The 23,744-nt window shown below is 41.8% G+C and overlaps 2 protein-coding genes across 2 annotated transcripts; both read left to right on the top strand.

Moving 5' to 3' along the window:
- Positions 1-2,535: 2,535 nt before the first annotated feature.
- Positions 2,536-17,944, top strand: bmp7b (bone morphogenetic protein 7b). Its single transcript, XM_061268055.1, has 7 exons — positions 2,536-3,211; positions 12,854-13,046; positions 13,515-13,663; positions 14,923-15,126; positions 16,536-16,612; positions 16,695-16,805; positions 16,918-17,944. The coding sequence occupies exons 1-7, from the start codon at positions 2,812-2,814 to the stop codon at positions 17,065-17,067; spliced, it is 1,284 nt and encodes a 427-aa protein (XP_061124039.1). The 5' UTR covers positions 2,536-2,811; the 3' UTR covers positions 17,068-17,944.
- Positions 17,945-18,372: 428 nt separating this feature from the next.
- On the top strand, positions 18,373-23,742 carry irf10 (interferon regulatory factor 10). The gene is made up of 8 exons (XM_061268081.1): positions 18,373-18,750; positions 19,548-19,743; positions 19,812-19,888; positions 20,781-20,832; positions 21,599-21,664; positions 21,734-22,120; positions 22,835-22,953; positions 23,125-23,742. Exons 1-8 carry the CDS (start codon positions 18,574-18,576, stop codon positions 23,257-23,259), a joined length of 1,209 nt encoding a protein of 402 aa, XP_061124065.1. The 5' UTR covers positions 18,373-18,573; the 3' UTR covers positions 23,260-23,742.
- Positions 23,743-23,744: the final 2 nt, after the last annotated feature.

Raw genomic sequence — 23,744 nt, 5'->3', positions numbered from 1 at the left:
GCCTGCTTGCTTCGACCCCCCCCTTCCCCCTCCTTCCAACCCAAATGGACCTTATCCACCTCCCTCAGTCCACAAGTCTTCAAAGGACTGCCGCCTGCTGTTCTCTAAGGCAACACATGAAATAAATATTAATCTTGCTCCAAGGCCCTCGCTGAGAGCAATACACAAATGGACAGCGCATCATCATTTTCTTTTTTTCTTTGTGAACCATTTTCCAAGCATGTTTAGGCTAGTTATATTACACAAATGATCAAGTCATTGATGTCTGCATGTTAAATCAGTGGAATTTGGCGTGTTAACTTGCGGTCGCTAGGCTAATGGAGAGTGATAACATCCTTGGCTTTGATTCCTTCTAAATATACTCACTGTCTCTTGGAATAATGTCTCGTTACTGATAATGACTTATTACCTTTCTAATTGGTCAAGTTATCAAAGTGTTTGAAGGTTTTTTTTTTTCTCCAAAACCATTTATTTCTGGTTTATTAGAATAGTTATATTGATATGGATCCCATTCAACAAGGAACGATGTATCCTCGCAGTTTGATCTGAATTATGACAAATGGTGACTAAAAAAAGCCAACCAAGTGACAGCAGATAAAACACTCACAGATGAGCCCGCTTGTTTAGTGAACATGTGTCCAACATCCAGCCAGCAGACTTTCCTTTCTAGACAACGCTATGCCGATAAGTAGTGCAATAACAGCAGTTCTGCAAATAAAATGATGACTGGCTGAAAAGAAACCTGTCTGTTGTTAATTTGTGCGCTGTCTCGCAAGGTAGAGTCTGCCCACAGCCCAGCAGATAATTTGTGACGGAGGAGACTCCAGTCTGTAATGCAGCTGTACACAATGTGTTGAGGGTTGTTGATAGAAGCTTCAAACACAGTTTCCTCTGCTTGTCTGCTTTCTGTCCCCCCCTGTCAAAGACCTCTTAGTGAGGCTCACTCAGTCTAGCCTGAGCCTTGTGCCCACTATTTACTGTGAATGTCACCGGGCTCGGTGAGTTGGAAACAAAGGGAGGTCTGTTCTTTGTGTCCCATCCATGATTGTCATCTCCTGCGTCGGCAAAAACTAAGCCAAAGACTGGGGGTAGTTAGAGGCTTGACCTCCATAGGCTAGCACGAAAAGGAAGAGAACATGACAACGAATGACAATGGGGGTACCGAAGGTAGAATTGTTTATATGTTTGGGAGCTTAAGATCAGGGGATGCTTTGAGAATAATTGTCAATTTTTGTCCATGTGAAGCCCTTTGAGATTGCTTGTGATTTAGGGCTATACAAATAAACTTGACTTGACTTGATATGTGATACACTACTTGTGAGCAACTAATTAAATAAAGGATGTGTTAGAAAAATGTATATATATGTGAATTAAACCTGACAAGATGTTTGATACCACTTTTTTTCTGACCGATTTCAGTACAAGTGCTCAATGGTCACTAATACTAACACTAGGCACCAATAAATATATTGGTAAAGCAATTTCCTTATAATTGGCTGCAAGTAGCAATTTGCAATTCATTTTGTTTTCCTCATCGTAAAACAAAAGGGTGGCCGATCCTGGTATCGGTTGCCGTCGTGAGAACCAATACCAAATATTAGTGCCGATACCATATTTCAAGATATCGGCACTCATGGAAGAAAATGGAAGGACAAATACAAAAAAAAATAAAACAAGCGTGAGGATCAACTAATCCAGCTTTCACCCGTTTTAAATTTTGACTGGAAAAGGAGAAGGCAAACATTTTCCGAGGACGACGAAAAGACCCATATTGAGATGGCGGGAAGGTGAGCCAAGTGTACAGGACTCGAAGACCCTCTCCGCCTGCCCCCTCTGTTTACAATCAAAGCTCAAGCTGTCTGGCAGCCTCGCTTGCTGCGCGATTGAAGTTCTAATTTTATTGTCATAGAAATCTTTTGGCGAGCTACGCCGCGGCCCTAAAGCATCTCAAGAGGAGCCTTTGAAACTGCACTCTCTTATGTTTTAAGAGTTCAGTCCTGAACAGCCATCTGAAATACATTCAAGTGTGTCGGTGAGAACAGAACTCACGAGTGGGTCAGCGGCGCTCCTTAAAAGTTTGGTGTTTAAGAGGTGCTGGGGCACTGGGGGCAGATGGAGTGTGGAAGCAGCTGCCAAACATCTGCAACCCTCCTTTGTAATCTGTGGCTCTTCACCACTGCCTTTGTCACAAACGTCCTGCCACAGCTTCGTAGAAAGTTTGGATACGGTCAAAAAATGGGTTTGGGTCCACGAAGCAAGCTCTTTGGCCAATGAAAGTTGGAAAATCCCTCAAAGATCTAATATATGTTTGGGGAAAAAAGGGGGGAGCAGCACAATTAAATCCCCCCAATTATTCAAAACAGACCATTTTCCATTCTCCATAGTAAGTGAAGGAAAAATAAATAATGTCAACGTCGTCGTCATGCCCGCAACATTGTGTGAACATTATGCCGGAGGTACAAATCCAAATCCTACGTCTTGACTCAGCTGCCAGCCTCTTTATCTCTTGCTCCTGCTCCTCCCATCACAGCTGTCTTCAGAAGTTGCTCTCTCCTAGTTAAAGCCGTCAGCTTCCACTGTGCACTTGTAGTCAGCAGCTTGAGCGTGCATGCAATCCCTCAGGTTGGGAGTAGGACACGCGACGGATGACCACACGCGCCTGAGAAAAACGTCGAAATTGATGTTAGAATCGGGAGAACTTCCCTCAACATGAGGGCAGATGATTCAGGACATTGATCGCGAAAGTGCAAGAAGCGTTCTGAAGCGTTTGGCAGCATAGCGTGAGACTTTTACGCACGGCATTGTTTTGCTATGGCACCGCTTTTGGATAGACGCGCTCCAGCTTTGCTTTTCATTTGGACTTACTGCGTAGTGGCTGACACAGCTTTTACCAACTTTTCTGTGGACAACGAGTTCCACTCTAGCTTCATTCACCGCCGACTGAGAAGCCAGGAGCGCCGGGAGATGCAGCGAGAGATCCTCTCCATCCTGGGGCTGCCGCACCGGCCGCGACCGCACTTTCACGGCAAGCACAACTCCGCTCCCATGTTCATGTTGGATCTGTACAACGCCATGAGCACAGAGGTGGACGAGGACAGGTACTCCTATCCATACAAGCCCATCTTCACCACGCAGGCGCCCCCCATTGCCAGCCTGCAAGACAACAACTTCCTGACCGATGCAGACATGGTCATGAGCTTTGTCAATATAGGTAAGCGCACATAATGATTTGGTTTCTTTTTGAAGTGTGACATGGTAATCAATTCCATTCATGTTGTATTATACACACAGAGGCCACTATTGTGTCAGTTCAAATTCCACAAACACAAGTAATGAATGACCTGCGAGTCTGCACATATGGAGCTTGTCATAAATCATGCACCAGCTTTGATCACTTTCCTCGAACTACTCTTCAAACGTATTTTCCTACAGCGCATATTGAAAGAGAGCAGCAATATTGTCACAGAATGCAGTTTGCAAGTTTCTCTGTTCAACGATCAGGTGCTGCCACTATGGATGTTGGAGCAGGTTGCATTCAGTATTCAGCTATAAGCTTCATCAAGTCAGATGCAGTCGGTCTTATAATGAGACCGTACGATAAAGCGGATCTTGCAATAAGGACTTTTGTGTAAGAAGTAAAACGTTGGTAAGTCAACATCAACTCATTGTAGAGCTTGCAGTTTCGAGCGTACACTCCTGGTAAGATCATTGTCGGTGCATCTTGGCAGGAAGGAGGGAGGTGACACTGGCTCCTCGGCTGCACTGTAATTACAGTGGGAGCTGCTGCATTGTGACTATTTTCGACAGGCTGCAACACAGATGGATTTGACCACAAAGACTCAAAAGGCCTCGCAAAATGTGCAGCCAAGGGCGAATGAAGCAAGGCGATGAAAGGGAAGGGAGCTTTTACCCAAAGGGGTGACCGCTGAGCGAGTCATTTGATTTCCAGCTCATATATGAAAAGGGTGATCAGTACAAGTCACAAAGTTTTTACCACCCCCCCCCCCCACCCTTCTGGGTCTGATGTGATTTTTTTATTTTTTATTTTACATGCCGCAAATTCTGTCCTCCCTCATACACTGCATCTGCCAACAGACTTCCGTCGCTTCTTGTGATAGCATCAGTTTCCTGGCAGCTTGATTAGAAGCAGCAGGTACACTTTTGTAGCTTTGCCTTCTCCTGAATGTAAGTAAGGCAGAATCGGATGGATTGTCCATTTCCTCTCCAAATTCCTTCCCTTCCACATTTGCTCATTGTGGGTTTTATTTTTATTTAGGTCGTCTGAGAGTAGAACGAGTGTGGCTTTTATTTCAAAACAGTCCCTAGGCTCTCTGGAAGTCTCCAGGGCCTCTGTGCCAAGGTGCATTAGCCTACTATTTCCTGAAATGCCTAAAGCACCCATTTATACAGTACTGCTAGTGTCAGTCTAAATACACTGACAGTACCAACAAAAGTGTATATAGTATATACGTATATATATATATATATATATATATATTTTTTTTTTACAGTAAACCCAAAGTGTGCTCTGAAAATCATCGTCGTTCATCAGTGTCATTTTTTGATTGTCACCCAGCTTGGATTCTTTCAAGTCAGCTCGCGTGAGAGGCCGTCTAGGGTTGGTGCGGGCTTTGGGACAGACCCCCCATCCAGGGGCGTCCTCTGGCTGAGTCACCTCCGTTTGAAAGGCCAGCTGTGTAAATGGCTTACAGCATACGTTTAGAATGCACGGCACTATGCACGCAGCCTGGGCCACCCAAACACGTCGAAGCTAAAAGGGGACACTTTGCAAAACATACCTTTGTTGCACCGTGTACAGACATCTCATAAAAGTGTCGACTCTTTTTCATCATACGTATCAGCAGATCTGTATGACTATAGTCCATTGCCGTGCAGAGTTACAGTTAAGTGGTCTGACTTTGGTGTCTGCTATTTGCATCCTGGGTAACTGAAACCAACATGGTCACCTGTGTTTGTTTAGGAGGGGCTGCGTGTCATCGCTTTTTACTGTAACACTTTATCATTTGAGGTTTTAGTCACAGCTTCTCTGTAATTCAAATGAGAATACATTAAGGTGAGTCGTCGGTCATAGTTGTCATTATTTGTCATTACATTTCTGAAGAGATGATGAAGCTGATTTAAAGGTTTTTGTTTACATTCTTTTCCTAGACACACCTTCCACATACATAAACTTCTTTATACATTCAATGTAATGCGTTATATGGACCTATTGTGTCATTATTTATTTATTTTATTATGATTATTACTATTCCCCCTCCCCCCCCCCCTTATATATCCTGGAAGTTGAACTGAATGCGCTTCAGTGATGTATATTGTAGCTTTAGTTATGTAATTTCTCATTATGTTTAAACGTGTGTGACAGCACTCTTGTGTTTCTGTGCTTGTGATCTAAGACAATGAAAGCACCGTGTGTGTCTGCACTCTCAGTGGGTGATTTGTTTTTCAGAACAAGCATTTTAAAAAGTAATAGTTTGTCACAGTCACGGGTCTTGTCATCATGCGAGAGCAGGAATAATTCTATTTGTGCTGCTTTATTTAATCGGATGCATGTGTGATATATTTGACTAAAAAAAAAAAAGAGTAAAAAAGAAAAAGAAAAAGAACAAAAACAAATGCCTGCCATGATCTTGCGCTTCTTTGCTATTATTACAAGATGCTAGTTTGAATTCATTTTGTGTGTTGTGACAGAGAGGAAGTGTGCCACTTGTCCTCACCAGGTAATTATCTTCTGCGTTACCTTGGTGACCTGACAGGGGACCACCTGGTTTTGCACCACACCACCTCTTCATTCCCTCAGGAGTTTGCACAATATTGCATAACTCTCTGTTATTCCTGCAGCATGAAAATTCACAAATCGTAGCTAATTAGTAGCGATTACATCTCATCTCGGTTTTGGGCCTTACGTTGTGTCACCAGCTCTCAGGGCTGCTCGCTTCAATCATACCAGAGGCATGCATTCTCTCCCCACCTATGTGCCGATTTCTCCTTGCATTCCTCCGCAGTGGGCTGCGCGTGGAGCAGAGGTTAATATTGATGTTTCCCACTGTCTGCAGGCCAGTGCAGCTGTGCAGAGAAACTTGATATTTTCGGAGTCCCTCATTGCAACCTCCTCCATCATGTCTGGCCCTGTCTCCGATTCATCCCGCACGCAAGACCACATGACACCAAACGTCCCCTTCCTGCGCCAACAGTATTGATTATCAGCACCGACACCAAATCCCCGATGGGTTTCGTTGTATTTAGTCTCCAAGCACCGGCTCTGGCCCTCGCCTCCTGAGGTTTAAGCCTCCCGTGTGCTCAGACATAAAACATTTCAACACTTTCTTTTGTGTGTTTTTCCACTCCCCGCTTCTCTTGCACACATCCGCACACTTTCTCTGAACCCCAAACACACACACACACACACACCCTTGATTTCTCACTTTCCCACCCTCATAAATACGCTTGCATATTTTTGTCTATCTATTCCAACAATCTGGCTCTTGTTCAATGCGGAGTCGCTTCTCCAAACGGACGGCAGAATATACAACCAAGCAAGTGCTGAAGGCCCGTCATTCTATAGCGAATGCATCCTGCCATTGGTCACCCTCCTCATTGCATGAAGTCACTTCTGGACCTCTCCAACTGAAATTAAGTTTACACCTAAAAGTGTGGAAAGAAACATGCTTGCACTTTTCGAATGCCCAAAAGGAATGTACTTGCAGCTAATTAGTGTTATTCAGGGCATGTTTTACTGCCTTGTGAAGAGTGGGGAGTGAGCACAGGCAAAGGAATGTTACAGTTGGTAGAGATAGCCATGCCTTCCTGTCAGGTCATTCCTTACAATGCCCGCCATGATTTGATGTATTATACGGTGGGCCGGTAGATAAATCAATACCAGAAACAAAGAAACATAATCTCGCATCTCCAGGCGGCTGCTAAAAGAGTTCCAGGAAAATATCTGCTCTGGATCCGATTCACCTGTTGAAGCCATGACTTCAAGATGACATCTGGGAGTATGCAACAACTTCTCTGCACTCTTGGCCATGCTATATGGCACTCGCTGAGAGGAATGATGAAACATTTGGGTGGGTTGGACTTCGCAATGCGGCAAGGTGCCCCAAAGCCCGGATGCGTGAAGCAGTGGGTGTTCTAAATTTGCCAGAGCTCATTCATTGCCAGGAATGTTGGGCTCGTTTTGATTCTATTGCTCTCCCGCTGTGCCCATTTTGCAGTAAACTGGCATAATTTGTCTTTGACAGAACATGTAAGCTAATAAAGTAAAAGCAACATTGTTTTTTTTTTAAAAAAGTGAACAAGATGTTGCGCATTTATTTACACCCACTTTGCCACTTTTCTTTCATCTGGGTTACTCTGGCCTTGGCTTATCAGTGATGAGCAGCATAACAAACTCCCTATGGACTTCAATGACCACCAAGAAAAAGTTGATAGAAAAGCTCAACTTCGGTGGTAATAGGAATCGGGTGGGGTGAAAAAGCACGGCGTAATAACAGAATAGCATTTTGTTCCGTCAAAGCAACTCGGGCACTTTTTTGATCTCTTCTTCTTGTGGGAACAGGATGTGCTTTTGCATTTATGTGTTTGTGCTAAACAAAACACAATTTCACAGACACTTTCCCTGCCCAGTCACTTAGCGTTGTGTGATGTGTGTTTGAGCTCCTAGCAGAACATTGCCTTAGCGGAAACCCCATAATACCGACCAGACTGTGTTGGCCTGATCAAAGCTTGCAAAAGCAGCCGCAAATGTTTTTAATGGTACGGAGAGGAAACATTACATCGGTCTATATACACTTTAAATGGGAAGGCTTTACTACTCCCATTGTTATTATTATGATTATTATGATTATTATTATTAGGATTATTATTATTATTATTAGACCTACTACATTTTCTACACACTGGAAGTCAGAATGGGGGACTTACATATTGTTACATATGTAAGTACATTTGTATGTACATACGATTTCGCTTGGGGTTTGCAGAATGTGAGGCACTGTGCAACGTGAATCTAAATAAGAGAGCGGAAGGAAGGTTGAGGTGGTTGTGGTTGCTGAGGCCACAAAATGAAAGAACATAAAATACTCACACAAGAGGTCACTGATGGTGTAGTGATTCAGCCGACCGACCTACTTCCATGCAGGCAGTTTGGGCTCTTGTGTGAAATTGACTGTGAAAGATGTCTGTCTATATATGTGCCTTGTGAACTGTGTCCAGGGTGTAGTCTGCCTTCCGCTTGAACTCAGCTCGCTGCAACCCTAAAAGATAGCATAAGATTCAATTGAACACATGTAATATATATATATATATATATATATATATATATATATATATATATATATATATATATTTCTTTTTTTTTTTTTTTTGCATTATGAAGGGAAAAAGTAAATAGGCAAGAAATTATTGCCAACTTAAAACCACAACAAAATTACAAAAATTACAAAATACGTAGGATACACAGGCTCCTGTTAAGAATATTGTAAACACTGGGCAGGTTATTTCATTTTGGGTTCAGTAGTTCCCGAAAGGCCAATAGCAATTTTGCCCTGACTGGTGATCTAACCCATCATATCCAATTTTGAGAGAATTGTAACAGGTGGAGTATAGTAATAGCTGCTATAATTTTCTACTATTAGCAGGTATTAAATCTGACATGCAAGGGGGTGCCTTTAACCATCATTATAAATTTGAAGTCAATTGGAGAGTGGGTAGTAACTTTAAAAATACATTTACCACTACCAGCAGGTGGTATGAAAATTTCATTTTATATCAGTTTGATATTGCACAAAATTCAGATGAATGAACCACGACACCACTGCTAACTTAACTAAGCAAAGTTACATGTGGATCTCTTCAGTAGGTTTGTTTAAGTTTTGACCTTTTGGAGCCAAGTTATGAGAGTTTTGTGTTGCATGGCGAATCACCAACTGCTTCGCCCACATTTTATGGCGCAGAGCCATTGTTGAAAGGCTTTGTAATATTGTGTTGCCCATCTGTTTCAAATTTGAATACAATTGGGGTAATTGCGTAGTAGGAGTTGAAGTATTGTAATTTCCAGGATGGAGGTCACCAAATGGTCACTTTTTGCTGACGGCTTGGCGACTGGAGGTTGTGGCAGGACATTTCCTGGTAGCTGATGTGCCGAACGTTGAGTTGGATTTATTTCACATTATCATGCAGTGCAAGGCTTAGAAATCCCGTTCATCATTACATCCAGCCCCTGCCAGGCCACCCTCATGTGACCTGATCTCCATTTCTGATTCACTCACAGACCGGGCAAGCTGGGACATGAATTGTCAGGAGAGACAAACATGAGGATGTCAGTCTATTTCATTCATGTTTCTACAAATACAGCAAGTGTAATTGAAACATGTCCACAAACAAACGGCAGTTCAACATGTGTTCCAAACTATTACATGTGGAGTATACCGTAAATCTCCAATGCCCAGTGAAGCGTGAGGTGGAACCTTTGCTTTACAGCTGCAGTGGGAACGCACGTTTGATGACTGCATTGAGAGACGAGAAAGTCCAAGACCTGTGATCCGCAGACGGCCCGCAGGCTAGAGAACTCAAAGGTTTGCTTTGACCACAAGTAAAAGACTCTTCTTCCTGTGGTTTTTGCCTCAACTTGCACTCATGCAGTCTGTGTGGCACGTGCACACCCTCAGGCGGACACACACACACGCACGCACACACACACACACGCTTATGTGACGACGTGATGCAGTGACTTAATTAATGATTGTCAAGTGTGACTAAGTTCTAACGTGGAACTCTGTTGACCCCTTTTCCAGTATAAAAACATCACACGGGCATGATGTCATCAGTAGTCAGCAGCGGGCAGGAAGTTTCTTGACATAGTAATCACCCTACTGTGGTTAGCTGAAAGATCAAAACCTCTTTAAACTTTATAGGATAAACATCTTGAGCAACTTCTTTGCAGAGCCCATTTCTTCCCCGAGCTCGTGGAAACTATGACTACTACTTCTTCCCTGGATTGTAATTAAAACTTTGTCAAGGCATCTGAGAGGGAGAAAGAAAGAAGCAGATCATTATATTGTGTCAGTCAAACACGCAGTGCCAGGGGTGAGATCCCCCCGTTCCCCCCTGCCGTGCGGCGGAAGTGTTCAAGGTGCTAGTGAGGGGTGTGGTGGTGTTGAACAGACACTTGGGCTAATATGAGCCGTCAGTTCTGTCTGCCGTTGCTCCGGAGGCCGAGGTGTCTGGGATGCTTTGTGGCTCTGGAAGGCAAGAACGACAGGAGTGAGCAAGGAGGAAAGGAAAGGACAGAAAATATGATTTGATACTTCTCTTCTTCTAAGTTTAATACGAATCAAGCAGGTTGTGTGTCGTCGATTATAACGATTATGCCTCGACAGGCCTACTCACGATGAAGGTGGCCCGTAGAAGAATAGACGTTGACGAAAGTATTCACTTTGTATTTAGAAATAGATGCAGCGTGATGCGTTTAAAACTCAAAATGGATTGGGAACTTGAACTCGTTTATCGTCTCTGTTGTGCTTTGCTACATGCGGTCAGGGTTAATTCAGATGATGTGGGCTCACGTAATCGGCAGCCTGTATGAAAAGCAAATCAGACGCCAGATAAATGATGAAAGAATCTCACTGTGCGTGTGTGTGTACTTGTGAGTTTGCGCACGTGCATTTGTAATTATGGATGAGAGAAAGCCATAATGATTGTGACGCACAAGCCTGTCAAGCTTCACAGCCATGACTTTTCCCATGTGTGTGCATGATGTGGACCCTCAGCACACTTATATGGTAAAAGTGGATGTGTTTACCTTGTTTGCATGGGTATGTGTGTGTGTTTGTGGTACAGGTGGCGCAATAGCTAAATACTTCCACCTTCAGGAAGTCATTTATATATTTGAAAAGTTTGGCTCCCACATCTAATGACTGCCATGCTACTGTAAATGTCAAAGCAGGTTTGTGGTTAGGTTTGAGCTGCAACAAAATACATAAACCCGAGATGCAAAAGTCTTCCAAATGCAAGTGCTCTAGTGCTGGGAAAGCGAGTTGGATGCATTGGGAACTAAAGATTTGGACGGACTTCTTCTCAAAGGGAGTCAACGTTTGAAAATATTTATTCTGAAAAACCATAACATGCTTTGCTTTGTCAGCTTTTTACATTATTGTTATTATTATTATTATTATTATTATTCTATTATTATTATTATTATTATTATTATTATTATTATTATTATTATTATTCTATTCTATTCTATTCTATTCTATTCTATTCTATTCTATTCTATTCTATTATATACTGTTAATGACAGATGTTGATATTTAATGTGCAGACAATCTTTAAAGCACAAGTCGACATTTAGAATCTCTTTGAATCTTACTAACGCTGACCAGGTTTATGAGAGACGTAAAAGAAACAAGATGTGGTTTACTGAGGGGGAACAGAAAAACATCTCAGCAACCAGAGCAGAGGCAGCAGCAGGTGCAGTGAGAGTAAAACAACTTAGAACAGGCATGTGTCAGGCATGTGTAGTGGAACATGTGTAATACTGACATCATGCCGTATTCATTTCGCCAACAGCTGCTTTACATGTGCGCTGTCATCAGAAATTGTCATTAGAACTGGCTGTTCATGTGCTTGAGTGTGAGTGTGATGGAGGTTTGCAAATAAATTACTATTAGTTTTTTTTCTGCCTGTTTTGCCCAGGGAGTCAATATGTAGGAAAGAATGGGTGGAGCTTAAATCAACAGTTAGAAGATCAGCAAAGCTAGAAAGTTAAAACCGAAATTGGAAACACTTATTTATTTGTTTGTTTATTTTTAAATTGATGTGTTGCACAAACCCACCTGTTATGTGGTGGCATCATTTTTTGAGGGCCGTTTTAGGATGCAGAATCTCTGTTGCAAATCATTTTCTCTAATATAAATGCCACATTTGATCTTTTGTGATTCTGCCTGGTCTCATGTTCAAGTATAGTTCATTCTTTGTAATATTCTTTGTATTTTTCAAGCATACCATCCTATTTAGTTCCTTTGTTTATTCCTCAACTCAAAATGGCTTTTTATGTTAAACGAAATAAAACATTTAAAAACGTATTTTTAATATTTGTCCAACCCAAGACCGACATCTGATATGTGGATCCAGCCGTCACACAAACTAACTTTAATGTTTGAAATCTATATACAGTATAAGTGTGCCTTGACTGGCTACAGTCCAGGTTCGAGCTCACCCGTGACCCTAAAGAAGACAAATCGATGGATGCAATATAGTTTGACGATTGAAAAATCAATAAGAAAAAATATTTTTAAGTCCAGACCCTAAGTTTGGGAATATCTGATCCAAAATATTTGTGAGTATGTGTGAGGTCTGTCTGAGTATTAATCACAGAGGGAAGGGTGGATGGAGATGTTGAGAGCCGAGGCACTGATCCCTGCGATGTCCTGCCGGGACGTAAGAGGAACATGCTGAGGGGCGGTGGGGGTGATGGGGGGAGATGGGGCGAGGTCACATCCCAAGGGAGTTACAATGGGCTGCTTAGTGTTGTGGAGACGCCATTGGAACTATGTACTCCAAACATGGATTCTGGACTCACGAGAACCAGATGATGGGTGGACTGAATGACTCTCCGGGGTGAGGGGGTGAGACGAGAGGCGCTCGTAAACTTGTCAGAGTGTGCCTGCGTCTTTATCGTGATGCTCACCAGATGTGTCGCATTAATGTGCTTAATGTGGCACTCACCAACTTCCCAACAGCAACTATGAGCTACTTACAAGCAATAACTGTCATTCAAAGTCGATTCCTTATCCGCATGTGATGCAAGACCTCTTTTGTTTCCTTCTTGCAGTGGAGCATGACAAGGAATTCCTGCCAGTGAGACGACATCATCGAGAATTCCGATTTGACCTGTCCCAGATTCCTGAGGGCGAGGTGGTCACTGCCGCCGAGTTTCGGATTTATAAAGATTTCATTCACGAACGCTTCGATAACGAAACCTTCCGCATCAGCATCTACCAAGTGTTGGAGGAACATTCGGACAGGTGAATAGTTCAGGTTCTTTCAAAAAGTGTTTTTGGAAACAATACACGGGTGGGCGCGTCTGTGACACACAATCTGGTTCAGAAAATAGGTCGGGAGACTTGAATGGCCCCATAAAGAACAAGGGATTGTTGAACATGTGACTCTCACAGATTTGTACTTTTCCACAACTATTTTCTTCCTCATGGATTTCCTTCTGGCTTTCACCGTCTTCCCTTCTTTTGATTTATGACTCCTCTCGCACCAAAACTTAAGCCACTGATGGAGCATGTGCGTGGTGTATAAATGGCCAGTCATTTATAAAGCCATTATTGTCAATTAAAAAAATGAAGTGCTCCCCTGGGCTTAGCCATCTGGAGCGCCCCCCCGTCTCCATCCTGAACTTGCTTGAAATTCCTTTAAATCTCTCTGCTGCTCCTTGTGGCTGTTTGCTTGTGACATACATCAGATTTTTTTTTTGTTTTGCACAGAGAGTCTGACCTTTTTCTCCTGGACTCACGAGTCATCTGGGCTGCAGAGGACGGCTGGCTGGTTTTTGATGTGACGATCACCAGCAACCACTGGGTCCTCAACCCAGGAAGGAATCTGGGTCTACAGTTGGCTCTAGAGGGCACAAACGGTGAGTGTTATGACATCAGTAACTGGAGAGCTTAAAAGAAAAACAATAGCTCATCAACACAAACTTAACAACAAATTAAAGTCAATCGTACAGTAGAATAAATAAATTATACATACACATACAATGATCCCTCGTTTATCACAGATAATTGGTTCCAAGACCACCCCCGATAGGTGAAAATCCGTGAAGTAGTGTCACCCTCTCATTTTTAACATACATATAAATGATGTGTATCAATACATTTATATTAGGCCATATAAGTGCATATGTTATCATTAGAACATTAAATAATAGTTTCAAACTTGTAAATACTATATAATTATAAATGACATACAGAAAATAATGTATAAATAATATAAATAGAAATATGATACGTGTGTGTGTGTGTGTGTGTGTGTGTGTTGGTGTAACATATGTAGATGTAGCTAAACTATACATACTGTAAATATGTTTTTAGAACTCTTATTATTATAACAATTTTTTTTATAACAATGTACAAGTGTACATACTATATATAAACATGTTTTTAGAACTCTTATTATAAAAAATACAATACTACAAATATGTTTCTAGAACTCTTATTATCATAACTTTCTTTTAAAACAAGGTACAAGTGTATGTACTGCAATTGTGTGGGCTTCTGCTGAATGTGGGCAACTTTCGACTTTTTGAATTTTTGATATTTTGGGGGGCAGGGGGTGGGGATTCGAGATGTACTGAAACCGCGATGTAGCGAGGGATTACTGTATACATACATGCCAGCATCACAATGACCATGCTTACCGAAAGTATGTCACGTTATCTCATTTTAGCCAATATGACTGCTTGAGGTTGGCATCGCCAGGCTCGGTTGTTCGTCTTTAGAAAACACTGTCAACAAACAGCGTTGATTACACGAGCGTGATTAACGACACAATCTCTCTCAGGTTGGCGCAGACCGTTACATGTTTGGCAAGAAGAATAGATGGTTTTATGATAAGGGGAGGAACGCTGCACCAATGAGCCGGTGTTGAAGTGCCTGCGAGGGATTACGGGCGAGCATGTGTAGACAGGCACGCAGGATGCTGCTGGCGGCGACAACCAGAAGCCTTGATTAATCACCAAACCTTGATCAGACACACATTCTTATTTCCAAGCACTGGGCCACACACGCGCATGCCAACACACCCACACAGAACACGCAAACAAGAAGTGAAGATCTTGATGTCAGGTCAATGAACCTTTTTTTTCCTCACTCGACTCCATGTCACCCTCTACAGGAGAGAGTGTAAACCCTCGCGCTGCGGGGCTGATCGGTCGTAGCGGGCCGCAGAACAAACAGCCATTCATGGTGGCTTTCTTCAAAGCCACCGAGGTGCACCTGCGAAGCATCCGCTCAGCACAAGGAGGCACCAAGCAGCGGAACCCCAATCGCTCCAAAGGGGCCAAGAGCCAAGAGGCCTTGCGAGTGGCCAACATTGCAGGTAATTGACATAACTGTGTTCCGGAGTCCACTACACAAGAAATGTTACAGATACAAAAACAAAGCACTTTTCTGCTCATTACTCTTGTTTTGATAAAAAAAACCCAGAAGATATTGATATAAACTGTCACAGTCACAAAATCAGCTGTAATCTAAAAAGCATGTTGATTCATTCAGACCTAAAATAAACTTTGCATAGTTAAATTGTGAGTTTGGTAATATATAATACAATTTATCTGCCCAGAAGCCTGTCAGGATGTCAATTACAAATGTAAATGAAATTAAATATTTTTTTTCTAGTTAGCAGATGTCATTTTTATGCATAACCAACAATCGTTATATTTATTTCGATGAGATTCATCACGTCTAGTTCAAGTTCTTTTGTTCAGACAATAAAAGTTTTTTGTTATCTTGCTGACTTCTATTCTGAACACAAAGTTGTTTATAATTGTAATATTAACAGAGACAAAACATGCAATCCATATTGCATAACTTTTCATTGCAGGTGTGAGAGGTTAGTGTTTATGGGACCCGCTGAAACATTAGGCCCTAATGCCAGAGCTTTGAGTATCCCTCGTCCGCCTTTGTTTATTTCCACAAGCATCACAAGAGAATTAGGGCCCATGTTCTCTACGAGGAGGTAAAAAGCTTTTATGGCAGAGCACATCTGGGGTGTGCTGCGGGGCAACCGAGGCCACAAACACATGAGACTGCTTCGAACATTTTGGACCAGCGTCCCCTGTAAGTGGATGATGAGAACCAGTCCCTCCTGCAGATCATTGAGAACTCAGACCCTTCTTAGCCAGAAATGCTGTATGGGGCTGGGGGGGGGGGGGGGGTGTTCATTGAAGCAAGAGAGAGTCAACTATTGATCTGCTACTATTGATCAGCAGAGGCGTGTTGCTATTGACACCCCCTAAAAATCGTATAACACAACTCACTATCAACTGGCTTAGCTTCAGAAAACTGGTGAGCCGTGATTGATTGTGACTTGGCCACTGATGTCATACTAATTCGAGAGCAAGTGGCAAAACGACCACCCCCCGAGACAGACAAAAATTTTTCCCCTCATATTCAACCAACAAAACATTATTCAGAACGCTATCGACTTGTTGGACTGCACATGTTTGAGCATAATATTCCAAAGAAATTTTAAAGCACTGCAGATTCCCCTTCAAACGATTAGACACCCCTTCAAAAATGATTGTTGACAGGCACAGGGTGCCGAGTTTGTGCATGTGCTAAAACTCAAAAGCCACCACAAGCTGGGTGGCCTGTTAGCAAATTGCTGCTGGATCTGATTTCCAAAAGTGACTCTTGAAATGTCTGTGTTTGGATCTGCACTGTGTCAATTGGGTCGAATTGTTGTTTGAGGATGACAAATCTCCCCACTCGCCTCTTCTTGCACAGACAACAGCAGCACTGATCAGAAGCAGGCGTGCAAGAAGCACGAGTTGTACGTCAGCTTCCGAGATCTCGGGTGGCAAGTACGAGCAACTCACGCCGAATGTCACATCCAAGCCTCCCACTGTGTATGCTTTGTAAATCAAACTCCTGTCCCACGCTCAGGACTGGATCATCGCCCCTGAGGGATACGCGGCGTACTACTGCGAGGGCGAATGCGCCTTCCCGCTCAATTCGTACATGAACGCTACAAACCACGCCATTGTGCAAACACTCGTGAGTAACCTCGTGAAAGCTTTACACTCTAATCATTAGAGTCTAATCATTCCATCAACTATCAAGACAATATTGAATTAAATTATTTGTTTGACTTTTCTACTCCTGACAGGTTCACTTCATCAACCCGGACACAGTTCCGAAGCCTTGCTGCGCTCCAACGCAGCTCCACGCCATCTCAGTGCTGTACTTTGATGACAGCTCCAATGTCATCCTCAAAAAGTACCGCAACATGGTGGTCAGAGCTTGTGGCTGCCACTAGATGCTGGTCACTTTATCAGACACACACACACACACAAACGCACACGCAAACTCACGCATAGCCAGACACAATCTTGACAAGATTTGGGCTTTGGGCACAAGCACATGCGGTTCAAGACAATTTCCTGTGTGCAAAAAGCTCTTGTTTCTTCTTCGGGGAAGTTTCCAAGTAAACACTGTGTTGTGTGGCTGAAATGGAATTTTAGATTATACACACATACACACACTCATGTGTGCAGGCGCACACACACAAACACATCTTTGTGCTTTCTACTGTGTATACATTTTAAACCGTGTATTCATTCACCATCAACAAACTTGTTTATTTTCCGTTGTGTTAGTTCCTTTTTTTGCTGTAGATGATGATTTCTTATGAGAGAACCTGGATGCAAGTTAGGACTTAATGAACTGTATAAACGAATTGTAAATAATGTTGTCAAACCAAGCAGATATGTGTATTTATTTCCTGAAATGTCAGTCAGGTTTGCCTGTTTGTGACGCTGACAGCTTTCTGTTCCCACACAAAGAAACTGGAGGGAAAACTGAACATAAAACGGGCCGGGGATGAACAGGGTGTATCCCGCCTCTTATCTGAAGTCAACTGGGCTCAGCTCCAGCTCAGCCACCACACTAATGAGGACAAGCAGTATAGAAAATGGCTGGATGGCTGAGCACAAAATGACTGTAACAAGACTATGCGCACACTTGTCATGGAAACGCTGACTTATTTAATCAGTGGAAGCTGCTACAAAAATGTCAGTGCTGTTTTCACAAAGTGTCTGAGGGAGAAGGGGGAAGGCTGCGTAGTGGGGGTTACGAGAGTTTTGGGCTCATGACATGTTCAGGTTCTCTGCTGTAATAAATGTTGTCATATTCAAGGTGATGTATTTATTTGTGAGCAATCGGAGGGGTTAGATATTTGTAGCAAAAATGAGCAGGTACGCACACTGCTCTCTAGAGGCCAAACAACGCACTGGGTATATATGTTTAATTATACATACACGTATGACAGTTTAAGATGTTCCGGTCGTCTTGGGCTCTGCACTGAGGATGAAACACCTTTGGTGTTTTATTTGTATTTGTATTGTGAGAATGACTCACAATTACCTTTCAATTTCATCCATACAGCATTTTTTGGGGGTAATTAAATATTGTCATTTGTAATCCTGCAAATCCTATGTATTAATCTCATTCCAATCTGATCAGGTTTATTGCGTAAAACTGCTTTCGCTTCCTCATAAGAGACCTCTGCCTGGTTCACTGGCAATGAGTCACGATCGTTTGCGCGGCTTGGAAACCGAAAGTATGCTGCGCACACAACTTTCGTTTTCGGTTCCAAAGACTTTATGCAATCCTGTTTAACACGTGCTCTCGTTGGATCGGCCCGGACTTATTTGCTTTACTTTGGGTCGACCACCATCGCGTTGGAATTCGGCTCAACTAGCAGGGCGACTGGTTAGACCGAGCCGGACCCCAAACAGTGAGAGCTTGGCTCCAGTCGAGTGCAATGAAGATGGAGGATGGGCCCAAAACGTATTTGAAAGAGTGGCTCGTCGCTCAGGTGGAGAGTGGCGCATATGAAGGTCTGCGTTGGGAGGACCAGGACAAAACCATGTTCAGGATTCCATGGAAGCACGCAGCCAAGAAGGACTACAAGGAGACGGATGATGCCGCTCTCTTCAAGGTTATCTTTCTATTACTTTAATAATAATAATAATTCATTCAATTTGTATAGCGCTTTTCAAAAACCCAAAGACGCATAAGCATGCTGCTTTAAGGAAGGAGACAGATGATGCCGCTCTCTTCAAGGTTATCTTTCTATTACTTTAACAATAATAATAATAATAATAATTCATTCAATTTGTATAGCGCTTTTCAAAAACCCAAAGACGCATAAGCATGCTGCTTTATTATACTATACTTGTTATACTAGTTATAACTAGCACAAGGACAAAAGTTCATTTTCTTTATTGTAATAGTTCTTTTGCTCCCTTTTTTTAAAAAAAAGAAGATATTTGGTCTTAATCAAAATACTACAGATCTACAGGATGATCTTATAGGTAATGATTAATTGAGAAAGTGCCATAAAGATTTTGTATTTATATACTATTTAAAACTACTACTACTACTACTAATAATAACTACTACTACTTAATAATAATAATCATAATAATGATAATAATAACAAGTCTCAGGAACCATAGTGAGGATAAGTGAGGAAAAAATTGATAAAAGCTCAGTGGTGCCAAAGCAAAGAAAGATGGAAAATCGGATAAAATATTTACTTACTACATATTTAGAATTTCAGATCTACTGCAGGAAGACAGTAAAAATCAGCACTCTTGCCAAATCAAACATTTTCCACTGAAAATGTGACTTAACTTATTAAGAGACATTGCAAAATATTGTTGGATGTTTTGAAATTCTATCAATACCCCAACTACAACATGGAAATAAATTTTGTCTGCCTCACGTATTCAGGCCTGGACCTTGCACAAGGGTAAATACAGGGAAGGATGGGGAAAAGACAACCCCACTGTGTGGAAGACCCGCTTGCGCTGCGCGCTGAACAAGAGTACAGACTTCCAAGTTGTCCATGAGCTCAGCCAGCTGGGTAGCAAGGAGCCTTATAAAGTCTATCGTATCCTGCAAGGTAGTGCAGAGGCCTCCCAATCTGGTAAGGACAATATTTTGATCTGCAATATTTCAAATCATATCTGACTTCTCCTTATTGGTCATTCACAGAGACTTCCCGAACAAAGAACCGCACGATCAGCAAAGTTAAAACATCAACAAGGAGCCCCGGTTACCAAGACAGACAGGTTAGTATTGGTAAACCCCCAAAAAAAACAGTAAAAACATTTTTCAATCTTTAAACATGAAATCTATTATTTTTTAATGATATGGCAGGGACAATTGTCATAGGGATAATTTGGATCACAAGAACAATATCCATCCATCAATTTTCTTAAATGCTTGTCCTCACGAGGGTCGCAGACAAAAGCAACAACAAAAAACAACTATATCAGGCATGTCCAAAGTGTGGCCTGCGGGCCAAATGCGGTGGTGAGAGCTACTTAGTACTAACTCTCCACACTGCTACGCGTCCACGCCGCCCACTCACAGTGATCACAAACAACAAAAAGACTATGGCTTATTATTTTGTGATTGTGAAATAATTTGTTTCGTATGAAGTTGAAGTAAAAAAACGGAGAATGATTTAATTTGGATTAAAAATCTGACATGATGCAACCTGGCCTGTTTATTGCAGTCTCAAACACCAATATCACCCTTCTTATTAATACAACAATAATATAACAAACTTAATACATCTAATAAAGAAGTCATTCAACTTTCCTGAAATTATTCTTTTGTATTTAATTTATTATTATTTTAATCTTTAACTTTTCTGGTAGTGCAATTGACAACAGATTCTCATTTGCAATATCAACCCATCTGCAGACAGCAAAGGATATAGTAGTTACATATTTACAAGTTCATTTAAAATGGTAATGGTTTGAGGAATATCGGTGCTAATGGTCATTACATTTTCATCTAACCAAATCTGGCCTGCTTTGCAAAAAGTTTGGACATCCCTGAAATATATGAATTAAACATTGTCCAATGTGACTATTTTTAAATTGTAAGGCACATGCATCTAGTTGCTCTGCTGAAGTGATAATAATGTTTAAGTTGTGTTTTGTTTTCAAAAAGGAATCACCTCAAGCTTACGAAGAACACCCGGAAGAAGAAAAAAAACAACCAGGTAAGAACTTCCCTTTTAAAACCACACCTAGTCTAAGGACACAAACACACAAAGCTACCACAGGTTGAGTTGGATTGGTGTTCATACATTGGTGAGCAAAATAAGGGTTCAGAATGTGAATAACCTACTAACCATATTATTTCTCTCAAGAGAATTTTGGTTAGCCCACAGGTTATCATTAAATCCAAGTGTGTGTGTGTGTGTGTGTGTGCTTGTGTGTGTGAGCGTGAGTGTGGGCGGGCAGGTATGCGTGTGCGAATGTTAAAGTGAAAGTCTTACTCTGCTCTCTGCAACGATTAACACAGGTAAGAAATTGGCAAGCAAGGACAGTGTGCTTATAGCTTGGTAAGTTTCTGTTCATCTTTGGAATCAATCAGATTAGTCAAAATCTGGGTGCCTGGATACCAATTCACATCAATATCTTAACAGACTTTACAAATATAAGCGACACAAACCAAAAGAGGTCAAAATAGGCAAATGTAAGCTTACGATTTATACTGTGTAGTACCCAGACTGACCTATGAGAGGCAGTACAGATCCACAGGGCAGAAGAAGAGAGAGTAGCAATAGATAGTTTACGATAGGGACTACCAATTTTGATCGGAAGGAAGGTCTAAGGTCTTTGCATGGATCGTGACACTTGACTTTAGCATAATGAGTAACTCATCCGTTTATATACTGGGCATGGAAAAGGAAGCCATGTATGAGATGAGTCAGCAGTGTATACAAAGTGCTGATCTTTATCTCATGTTTCGTGATCTGACAGGGAAAACAAGTCACTCCGAGGACTCTGCTTCGTTGACCTTCTGCACTTCTCTAAAATCCATATCAGGTAACAATGTTGGAGGGATAAAAAACCCTGCACATACTATATCTGCAAATTTGCACGTTGTTTTCACAGATTTTCGAATGCAGGTGACATTGTTGTATCAGGGCCAAAGTGTGGCGAACTGTACCACCAAGACTCCCGACGGGTGCTTCATCCTGCAAGGTCGTGCTCCGTTGGGAAGTGAGAGTATATACGGAAGCTGCACCACACAACAGCTCTCCTTCCCCTCGCCAAATGGCAGGCACATGCCATTGTGCACGGTGGAAGCAATAAACCGACTTCTCTGCCATCTGGAACAAGGCGTACTCTTATGGGTTGCACCTGATGGGGTGTTCATCAAGCGCTTCTGCCAGAGCAGAGTGTACTGGAGTGGCCCTTTGGCCCCACAAGCTAACAGGCCAAACAAACTAGAGCGGGAGAAGACCTTCAAATTGCTTAGCACTTCAGCATTTTTTAATGGTAAGTGCGCTTGGTTATTCAGTTTTATAATAATTTTTCAACACCACCATGACAAAAATGACTATTGATGAGAAAATGAAGCTTCAAATTTGCTTCATAAACCAATTGTTGTATTTTGTGACCCCTCAAGGTGACACCGTTGGTTTTAAGAAAGGGGTTTAAGAAATGGACAAACGGAGTGCTTTCAGCTAATGTCAATTAGAGCGTGCCATCTAGAGGAGTCAAAAAATACAACTGGTTCATAAACCTAATTTGAAGCTTCATTTTCCCATCACTATAAACGACATTGTTTAATATACAGGGTCCGGCAAAATGATCTGACACAATTGTAGGTTTAATCAAATGCAAATAAAATAAAGAAACAAGAACGTTTTTTTTTAAAAATTTTGAAAAGTACATATAGACTCAGACTTGGTAGACATGATCCCGTATCCGCTCGAGACATCTTGTTATGGGTTACTAACTTCAGAGCCAGTGGATCAGCATTGAAACGAAAACCAACCGGCTGACCTCACACCGGCAGAACTCCAGAAAATGTGGCAGCGGTAAAACCAAAATGTGTATGTACTTTTCCGCGCAATTTGTTTTGTTTCTTTAGTTTATTTGCATTTTATTAAACCTCCAAATATGTCAGACCATTTTGCCGGACCCTGTATTAACAACTGTTGGCTTGCAATATATGAGAAATCAGAGCCCCCATAAACATGTTTACAGATCTTCAGAACTGTTTACAAGGAAAGGGAGCACCACCGGATTATAGAATTGAGCTCTGCTTTGGAGAAGAGTATCCTGACCCAACAACACCTAAAAGCAACAAGCTTGTCATGGCACAGGTGGGTCAAAACTCAGATGTAATTTGACTAATTACTTGAGATTTACAATTTCATTGCATTTAGATGAACGCTGTAACTCGAAATCAGTTGTAGTACCTGGTAGGTTCCAGCAGAGGTCAACACCGCACCTCTGATTATATAAACACGAACCTTCTCTCCTTCCCTACCCAGGTGGTACCAATGTTTGCAGTGGAGCTGCTTCAGAACTTCAATTTGGAAGTGATGAATGAAATGCTGGACAGTTCCGTCTCTGGGGAAGGCAAAGAAGTTCAGAAAGTCAATCATCCTGTGGAAGAGGCAACATAACCCAGCAAAAGATTGATTTCCCATTTTGTAAGAAAAATGAATGTGATTAAGTTTATAATCAATGTATTTTCAATTAAGAGAATTATAAGTGCGCTTCTATTTTTTAGTGCAGTGAAATCTGTTTTCATATTCAACTGAAATGTTAAATATGACGTGGTAAACTGACTATTTTGACTTTGTCACGCATATTCCAAATACTACCACTGAAGGGAAACTGTGATAAACAGGAAATCAGAAGCTCCTCACGTCAAAGCCCAAATATGTGTGATGAATTGCGTGGCATGAGGTGACTCACCTTCTGCATGTTTATCACATCGTCCATCATCTGTCAAAAGCAAAACAACAAAAGGGACAATGGATTGTGTTTGACTGTGACATATTTTGGAAACCTAACAAATGTTTCAAAACGAAAAGTTTTATACATATATTTTTGCAAAACTGATTTAAGCAAATGGTGGGAATAAATCACTAGTGATAATTCAATG

The sequence above is a fragment of the Syngnathus typhle genome, linkage group LG2 (genome assembly GCF_033458585.1).
Source record: "Syngnathus typhle isolate RoL2023-S1 ecotype Sweden linkage group LG2, RoL_Styp_1.0, whole genome shotgun sequence".
Taxonomy (NCBI): domain Eukaryota; kingdom Metazoa; phylum Chordata; class Actinopteri; order Syngnathiformes; family Syngnathidae; genus Syngnathus; species Syngnathus typhle.
This window is presented reverse-complemented; position numbering and strand designations above follow the sequence as displayed.

Bases quoted from the DNA above. Each gene is read 5' to 3' on its own strand.
- bmp7b (XM_061268055.1), top strand. From the start codon at position 2,812: ATGGCACCGCTTTTGGATAGACGCGCTCCAGCTTTGCTTTTCATTTGG. The intron at 13,047-13,514 runs GTGAATAGTTCA...TGTTTTGCACAG, and splicing joins TTGGAGGAACATTCGGACAG to AGAGTCTGACCTTTTTCTCC. The intron at 13,664-14,922 runs GTGAGTGTTATG...CACCCTCTACAG, and splicing joins GGCTCTAGAGGGCACAAACG to GAGAGAGTGTAAACCCTCGC.
- irf10 (XM_061268081.1), top strand. From the start codon at position 18,574: ATGAAGATGGAGGATGGGCCCAAAACGTATTTGAAAGAGTGGCTCGTC. The intron at 22,121-22,834 runs GTAAGTGCGCTT...ACATGTTTACAG, and splicing joins CACTTCAGCATTTTTTAATG to ATCTTCAGAACTGTTTACAA. The intron at 22,954-23,124 runs GTGGGTCAAAAC...TTCCCTACCCAG, and splicing joins ACAAGCTTGTCATGGCACAG to GTGGTACCAATGTTTGCAGT.